Raw genomic sequence first — 9,373 nt, 5'->3', positions numbered from 1 at the left:
TGTGTTCTTTCATTATTTATTTATTTGTTCTTTACTTATTACTTGAAAATGCTTTTGAAACACTAATATTATCATTTATCATCCATCAAAACTTGCTATCGTGGCTGGCTTATCTGGCAATGAATGTACACAAGTTTTAGTAGTCGGAGTCAGCGAATGAAATGTGCTGAACTGCTGTGAAGCCATTCAGCCATCATCACACCCTGACAGAGACTTTTCCTTTACTAGTTCACTTTGCTATAACAGCTGTGAACAAAAGCTACACGAAGTTGTGACAAAACCCCTGCTGTCTGTTGGAGCTTTGAAGAAGCTGCATTTCTTGCAGAGGAAGCGTCTGGCTGCTGCTCCCTTCGCTCCCCGGTGAGAGAAAGCCGGCTAAATATTCCTCGCTGTGGCTGTGTGTTGTATTCAACGCAGTCAGGGCAGGGAAGGGAGTTCTCCTTCCTCTCTCTCTCACTGTCTTTCAATCTCTCTCTTTCCCTTTCTCTCCTCACTCTCACACACAGCTCAGCATCGCCACTGACACGACTCATAAATCCACCCGTTTTATGCTCCTCAGTCCTTCAGAGCCACTTGGAGGGAGGATTTGTGTAACAGCTCCGGTTAGCGGTGAGTCATCCCTCATGTCTGTCTCTTTATTTATGAAATTCTACTACTGCTCCCATCACTTCTGCTGTATGAAATGTACTTTTTCTTTTAAACGGTCACAAAAGTAAAATGCAGGTAAGCGGCAGACACATAAACATCTATATTTATTAGGAATAATAATAATTGGTGCTATTATTATTCGGCATTTTTATTATTTATTATTGTCTCTGCATATTTTTAGATTTTTTTTTCCCACTTTCTGCATTCAGGACAGCTATCTGATTTCCTAAACTTTATTCCATTTCTTCACATTTATTATGGATGGAATGCTGCAAAAACCTATTTTCTGAACTCTCCATTGAGCAGAGTCAGCGCCTCTGCACAAGTTGCGAAAGGGATTTTAATTTTAATCATTCCCAACTTAGTGAGTTAACTTCCCAGTATGTGCAGTTTGCCTGTGAGGGAAATGACTTCCACATGCACTTATCCTGTATGTGCTGAGGGTTTGTTGCTAAGCGTTAGGGATGATGAGGCGACGAGATGCAGCTGCTTTTCTACATCCTGTGGATCCAGAGATGCAGCAGAGCTGATCAGTCAGATCTGCAACAGCTCAAGTTCCTATAGATACCGTCAGAGTTGCTTGTGTCTCGGGCAGCGTGTTGCCAGAAAAGTACACACGTGTCCTCACAGCTGGTGGCATTTATTTGGAAGAGCGGCATAGTGCAAAATCCAAAAACTCGGGTGAGAATTGTTGACGACAGGAAGTGAAAAGGGTTAGGCAATTAGCATCTTCAAGAGCTCACAAATTCATTTCTGCTGTGCAGAATCTCTCTCATTCTGGAAAAATATAAGACTGAAGAAAACATCATCTTTTTGTGCAGGATCGGGCTGAACGGGGAGTGAAGGAGCCGCCGCAGCGTGGCGGTCAGCTCCCCTCAGGGTTTTAAATGTGGCTCCTGACAAACACGTCCACCGCTCACCTCACACCAAAACCATGTCTGTCTTTTATCTCCATTGTCTGCTTTACATTATGACCGGCTCATCTCTGCTGAATGCTTGTTGGGTGAGTGATCTGCAAAGGGACTGTTGTTCTGTTGAAACTCTACTGTGAGGCAACAGAGAGAAGTGATTTTAAAAGGACAACTGGATTATTTTACTGGTAGCTATAATGTGACAGGAGCCGAAGGAAAGCAGCTCTCAGCAGGAACCAAGAAACAAAGATATTTTTTCAAAAAGCTTTTTCTAGCACTAGGGGCCTTTATTTACAGTAGATCAGACAGAAAATTGGCAGAGAGCGAAAGGAAAAGACTCTAGTATTTTGCTGCACCTGATTTGTCTTTGAATTTTCCGTGGAATTGTTCCGATCAGCGTCTGCAAGGCCACAGGGTTTATTTCCATTAAATCCAGTGCAACACTGAAGAACATCCCAATGATTCTCAGCGATCAGCTTGAGCTCTGGCCAATCCATGTCAATAACGCCTCATCCTCCCTGAACCACTGTTGCACTATTTCAGCTCGCTGAATCCCGGCATTGTCATCTCGGGTTACCCCTGTGTCTTCCAGGGTAGAAGCAATCCAGTGATAGAATAACCTGATCATTCAGTATCTCCAGCCAGTCAGCTGACCTCATGATGTTGCTGAACTTTGACCTGAGCCCATATCACAGCGCTGCCACCGCAGGTGTTACACCGCAGACAGTTTTCCTCTCTACTCACCCTGATGCTCCCATCACTCTGGAAGAGGATAAATCTGGACTCATCAGAACACATGACCTCCTTCCATCGCTCTAGGGTCCACTCTTCATGCTCCCTTCCAAACTGCAGCCTTTTTCTCCGGTTAGCCTCACTAATTAGTGGTTTTCTTGTGGAGACACAGCTGTTCACTCCCAATCTGCTGAGGTCTCTTCACACTGTGCATGTGGAAATACTCTTTCACTGGTTAACATCGCCTTGAGACCTGCTGTTGTTTTTCTGCAATTTGCTGTCATCAAACATTTAAGTTATCAACGATCATGACCATTCTGGGGTTTTTTACCAACCACATTTCTCCCTCCAGGATGATCGTTTCCCACTTTCTTTCCAGATTTGAATTATTCTTTGGACACTTCTCAACCCAATTTTAGTTGGTTCATCTTCTTAGATATTTTTTCTGTTTGATTCCAATGATCTGACCTTTCTTAAACAACCTAGAATCTTTCACCAAACACAGGATGTGTGTTTCCACATGGATGTCTGGGAAATGAGCAGCTACAATTGCTCACAAATGTAAAATACGCGCCGATAATGAAAGCATCGCAGAGCTAAACCAGCTAAACCAACAGTCCAGTTTATTAATCTGTCTTAATATCAGAGGAGAGAAATCTGAGCCTGTTCACCTGCAGTGGCATCTTTTGATGTGTTCTATGACATTCCATCAAAGATGGAACAAGCGCTCTGAAAAGAGTGTTTATTGCGTATCTGCATGTCGAAACAATTCTGCTGCCGCTGGCGACGACTGATGATGAGATCTGAGCCGATCTGGAATGAACAGATTATTTTAGGCACAGTTTGACTCTTATAAAACCTTCTTCTATGTGTGAATGCACAATAAAGCATGTAGATTGAGAAAAGAACAATACGTATAGTAGGACCTCAGAACAGAATTAATGTTTTTCTTTGATATGCTGAACTTTTGTTCTATGTATAAATACAGTAAATAAATCTTGAGCAGAACAGGCTCAGGGTGGCTCACAACAACCACCGCTGTTTATGTTTTCCATTTCTGTTTCATAAAGGATTAATATTCCTTTTCATGTATCACATGTAAAGGATCCATGTGATCCCACTGAGTTCTTGTTTTGCATCTAATAAAGAAAATTAGGTTTAATTTCCCTGCAAATATAGATACTTGAGGCATAAAATATATGATTAATGACAAAAAGATTATACAGCATGTAGCTGAAAGACATATTTAAAAACTCTTTATTTATCCTTAAATAACCAGCTCTAACTTTAAACTGGACTAACTAATCTGCGGCGATTTGACAGTAAAAGTCATCAAAGCAGCTCCTCTGCAGCAGATACAATCTAAAGGTGTTGAACCCTGAAGGCATAAAGGTACAGACCGACTGAAAACCACACATCACAGCACGTCGCAATGGTATAATTTTGCTGCGAGGTTCTGTCAGCTGCTTTGTTATTAACATGAACATTTCTTCCTTGAAAATCACCAGCAGATAATTAGGATGAGACATCCTACAGCTCCAAACTACGAGTCAGAGCTGGAATGGTGATAGCGGCGTTATTCTGGGTGGAACATTCAGAAGAGAGATAGAGAGAGAGAAAAAAAAATACATCACCTAACAAGCAGTGTGTTTTTGATAGTGTATCCTTGGCAACCTTTAAAAAGCACCTCTGACTGCGCTCTGTTCCCGTGTCATTGAGCATCATGAGAAGAGCTGCACATTGAGGTCTCAGTGTGGCGGATCGGGCCGATCGGCGGCCCGATCCGCCACAACAGAGCTGCACTCTGTTGTGTCGTCAGCTGTAGTGAAAAGAAAGGAAATAAATATTAAAAGGTAAATAGATAGAAAGAAAGAAAGGTCTCAAAATGAGACGAGACACAATGCTGATTTCACGAGAACGAGACGTGATGAGAATTTAATGTTACTTCCAAGAAAAGTTCAAAGATCAAATTTATACTTCAGTGATGTGCTGTGGTGGTGCAGGGGTTAAGCACAACCCACATATGGAAGCCTTAGTCCTTGATGTGGCTGTCACAGGTTCAATTCCCTGCCTGGCAACCTTTGCTGCATGTCTTCCCTTTCTCTCTTTACCCAATTAATTATCTAATAAAGGCCACTAGAGCCAATAGAACTTTTAAAAAAAAAAAAAAAAGAAATGCTTCAAAAAGACCTTTGCTGTGAATTTTAAAGATTCTAACCTGATGTTTCCTTTTCTGATTTGTTTTCATCTCTTCAGACCTTAGAGCGGTTCTCTCACAGTGGATGGTCTGCTGTACCACATTTCCCAGTTACTACTGATAGAGTGGGCTCTGATTGTTGATTATTGAGCAGATGTCAGTGTTGTACCACTGACATCTATCCAGTGGTTGTCATAGCGATGCTTTCTGCCTCTTTTTGCGTCATGAGTACTTATAGATTTAAGTCTCAGTCACTTTGTTGAATCTATAGTTCCAACTAGAAACCCACAATTCCCCCAAACAAATGATTTAAGGGTAGCTGAGATAAAATTTACCTCAATGAGAAATATCGTCATGGTTTAATATCGCGAGATCTTGTATCACAAAATCCAGTTTCATCCCAGAGGAATTTGGAGTAAAATTGTTTTTGACAGACTCCATCATATCAAAGCGTTGGTCACCTTTATAGTTTAGGTCATGCACAACATTTTCTGGTCGAAAATGGAGACATCACAGAAAAAGCACCCAGTTTTTGTCCCACCAGGTGGTTTTTCAGCCACTTTGACAACAAACAGCTCAAAGTTTCCAGGATTCGCTGCTGCTCTCATGAAAGGAAATGCAGCAATAAAAATGTGACAACAGCAGGATGCTCTGAGCTAACTCGGTTCGATCAGAGGTTCCTTCATGTTTTGTAAATAGTGTCACCTGATCAGTGGAGGGATAAGAACCAGAATCAGTTGGAACTGGTTTTAATGAACCCGTTGCAGAACCAGATCCACCGTCAGCCTACCTCCACTGCTGTATCAAAGTGGAGAAAACTAAAAAGTGATTGTTGAGAGCATGAATACACACTAAAGATAATATAAAATCAAGCATATATCTTTTCCTAAAGAAGAAGAAATGGAAAAACCAGGTTGGGAGAAAAAAAAAAAATCAGCACAGAAACATCAGTGACTCACAAAACTGTGAGAGCTTGTTGCTCAAGTTTGATTGGGTTTGTTTTTTACTATGTTTTAGTCCATTTAAATATTTCTATGTATTTTTAGTACCAACTTTACATATCATTGGTGTCCATTATGTAACATCTATAAGCACTGCTGCTCAGTGAAAGCAGAGCCTTGATCAGAGCTGTAGAGCAGATTGGAGTCTTAATGTGTTTAAAAGATTTGAAAAAAAGACTGTACATATCCACTCAGCTCACTTTTAATCTGCCTAATCAGTGGTAAAACATAGCCAGTTCACCTCATTCATACTGTACATCTGTACTTGTGAGACAAAAGCTTTATATATGTCATGGTTGGAGTTACGCGCTTGACCCACATGCAGAAACACAAGGAATCAGAAAAATCTAGTTTATTTTCTTTTCAAAAAAGGAAAAAACCTGAAGAATGTTTTGGTTGGGTAAATGTTTTCTGGGGGAAACTGGATCGGTGTCGTCTCAGTGCTGGAGGCAAGGAAGAGGAGAGATAAGCGTAATGTAGGCTGGAATTAAACAGATTCTGGAACGGGCTTCCTGGGTGAAGTGAGGTTCATCCGCCAGGGGGAAAAACTCAGGTTGGGTCTGGAGCCTAGGAAGCTGACGGGAGGGTGGAGGAGTCCGGTCCGGACCCGAAGGTCGGAGGATCTTCAGGGGTAACGGACAGGGGAGTTCGAGCGTCACGAGGAGGGAAATCCACGGGCCAGGACGGGGTTCACAACAGTCGAGTACTCAGCGTCACAAAAGTGCACCTGGAAAAAACTCGGAGAAGTCACTCTGGGGCTCTGAGTACCATTACTGGTCAACACTCTGGCGCCGGAGAAGCCGCCGCCTGCTCCTCTTATACTGGCGATGATTGTGCCAATTACGCACCGGTGCTCGGGAACCGCCCTTCAACCAACCGTAACCTCCTGGCTCCTCCTGCTGGAAAAAACAGCTCCCCACAAGACTAGACCTCCAAACCCAACAATATATTAGTGGGTTGCAGCGGTACTTAGAACTCACTGAACATATAAGAGTGAAAACTACAATCTCATTAACTCAGCAGTCGAACCTAGCTCAAGCCTTACAGCTGCTCTGGGTGCTCTTCTCTGAAAAAGCCACATGAAAGGTGTTTGAAAATGTTCACGCACAAATGAATCCTCTAGCACCTCTAAATGTAAAAATAGTTCCCATGTCTGATGAGATAAATGCTTCCCAACCTCCGGTGTATAAAATCTTGAGTAGCGGATAAAGTCAAGCACTTACTCAGGAATTGGGAAATTTATTAAAGTCTATCTGAAAAGCAGTGGGGGCCGCACAGCAGTACAGCTGGTCGCTTTGAAGTAAGAAAGTTGTCGGTCCAAATCCCAGCCTGGGGTTTTTCTGCATGTTCTCTCCAGGCACTCTGGAACCCTTCAAGTACAAAACACAACATTTAAACTGAGTGTGTGTGTGGGTGTGTGTGTTGGACTGGTGAACTCGTAGACGAACTTGAACAGTCTTTATACAATAGTAATCAATTTAACCATTTTATAAGAGATTTAAACATTTTTGAGAGCCTTTATCACCAATGGTTTATCAACAGTAGCACAGCTGCTGACTGTAGGTACCTGACATACAGCAATTTATGTAATGACATGTATACATTTTTTTGTTTATAGGTAAGAAAAGAAAAGGGAGGGGATAAAATCATAATGCATGGGTTCAAAATGTTATTATGAATTGACAGAGAGGTAAACTGACCCACCAGAGCCAAACGACTCAGTCAGCCCAGTTGGATTGGAAACAAAGCATTTATACTCCAGTATTAATTTGTGCAAACGTTCCACTTTATGAGATCATCAGCGTCTTCTCTTCAATTAAATCGCCATCTGTCATCTGCCTTACTGTAGCAATGATGATATGATAGTACCTGTAATCCACTCAGTCAGTGTGCCACAACAGCTGCCACCTTATATCTTACAGGTTACTGATTATGTTTTCTATTAAACAGCATTAATATGTTCTTATTTAGCAGCATACCTGAGATTGTTTTAATGATGTCCGTGTCCCTTTTGATTGATTCAAACTGACAGATTTTGCTTGTAAATGTTATGGAGACACATCATAAACTAACAGTGCAGATGTGAAGTGATAATAGTTTAAAACACTAGAATGATTCACTAGAACCTCTTAATTTAGTGGTAAGGGCTAACGTTCATGACTGCTGTTGTGCAAACTTTGTCCAGTAGTACTAAAAGTTATCTCCAAGGGGTGTGCTGTGGTGGCGCAGGGCGTTAGCATGCCCCACGTTTGGAGGCCCTAGTCCTCGAAGCGGACATCATGGGTTCGAGTCCCGGTCCCGGCGACCTTTGCTGCATGTCTTCCCCCGTCTCCTCACCCTCTTTCCTGTCTGCCTACTGTCACAAAAAAAATACAAGCCACTAGTGGAGCAAAAACTCTTCGGAGAAAAAAAAGTTATTTCCAAATACTTTGCTGGAAAAAATATTCCATGAAAACTTATTCCTGTGTTGGCTGAAGTTCTGTATCTTTCTATCTAGGTTGTTAAATGATAATAATATTTTGTTTTATGCCTTGTATGAATCTGCAGGTTCAGCTAACCTAGCACCCACACAAACTAGCTTGTGTGGGTGCTAGGTCCACAGTACATGGACCCGTGAGCAGCTCTAGTATATGGACCTGCTCTCACCATCTCCCAGCCTAAGATAAGCTATTAAAATGCTTGGAAATCAGAGTTTTGAGTAGGAGGTCGCACCTTTAAAAATAAGATGTTCTCAGCTGGGTGCAGTCTGTTCCACAGTGTGAACAGCTGATGCTAGCTCAGCCTGTTAACAAGCCATTTTGGCTCACACACTCTCCTGGTGGGATAATAACCAGCAGCGAGTCTGTCTGTTGTAATTCAGCAGGCATGGCAACTAATGGCTAACATTTCCTTAAACTCAGACAGGAGCAAGTCCCTGTGTGATATTAACATCTCCTGTGCATGCAGAATATTTTATATTAGAAGAGAGAAGTTTGGCAAATCTATTAAGATTTCATCAAATAATTCCTGCAGGCACCTCCTCTTCTCAGGATGGCAAACTGAAGTTATCCAATTTCCTTAATGCTAGCTACGTATCATTGATTATCTCTTGAGTTACTTCCTCCCACTAAGATTTTAAAAATGTCAGCCAACAAAACTTTTTCTCACTCCATGGCTTCATTCTGTCTGGATGAAAAATTGCAACTTTTTTTTTTTCTTTGGCTCTCTGTCATGGAAATAAATTGAAATCTTTACTTATTTTCTGCCACTGTTGCTGGTAGAAGAAAACTTGTGGCAGCCACTCTCATATACTACTATTTTCAAACACATCATTATGTTTCATTAATCTAGGTTGCTGAAAAATTATAATTAATCTCAAATTAACATAGTTTCACTCAGTGGCTAAAAAACAGTTGCACAGAAGTGTTTTACTGTAAAGACGGTTTGTAGTGTGTTTTATTGCAACCTGAAGTGCGAAATAAACTTCAGTGGAGTTTGAAAACAAAATAGGTTTAAGTCATATTTTGAAAACAAAATATGACATAAACCTATTTTGTTTATATGTATATAAACAAGATAGGTTCATGTCTGGTTGAACAATTTGTGTGCCCTGTTGAACTTTTTCTTTCTTTTTTTTTTATTTGGGGGGGGGGATTTTATTGTAATCTATAGGGGGCCCCAGAAAATCTTTGGGAGCCACTGGTTTAACTCATCTGCTTCTATGCTTCAGCAGAAGCAGATGCATAGTCCAAGTCAGTCCCCAGGTGATGGTGATCTGTTCAATGTGTAAACATAAACAGGTTACTTACAGGTTTCAGCCAAAGTTTATGAAAAAAGTTAAGTCTTTTCATTCAGCTAAGTTTATTAAGGATGCATTTAAAACTTTCTGGATACCAACCTTTGAG

The 9,373-nt window shown here is 41.2% G+C and overlaps 1 protein-coding gene across 1 annotated transcript in view; it reads left to right on the top strand.

Moving 5' to 3' along the window:
* Positions 1-501: 501 nt before the first annotated feature.
* Positions 502-9,373, top strand: part of mc5ra (melanocortin 5a receptor) — a 29,132-nt gene continuing 20,260 nt past the window's right edge. Inside the window, exon 1 of the mRNA XM_044117335.1 lies at positions 502-609. Within this exon, the coding sequence (XP_043973270.1) occupies positions 549-609 (61 nt within the window). The 5' untranslated portion in view covers positions 502-548. The remainder of the gene's footprint in view (positions 610-9,373) is intronic.

This window comes from Gambusia affinis, linkage group LG05 (assembly GCF_019740435.1).
Source record: "Gambusia affinis linkage group LG05, SWU_Gaff_1.0, whole genome shotgun sequence".
NCBI lineage: Eukaryota > Metazoa > Chordata > Actinopteri > Cyprinodontiformes > Poeciliidae > Gambusia > Gambusia affinis.
Note: the sequence above shows the minus strand (reverse complement) of the source record. Positions and strands in the feature narration are given on the sequence as shown.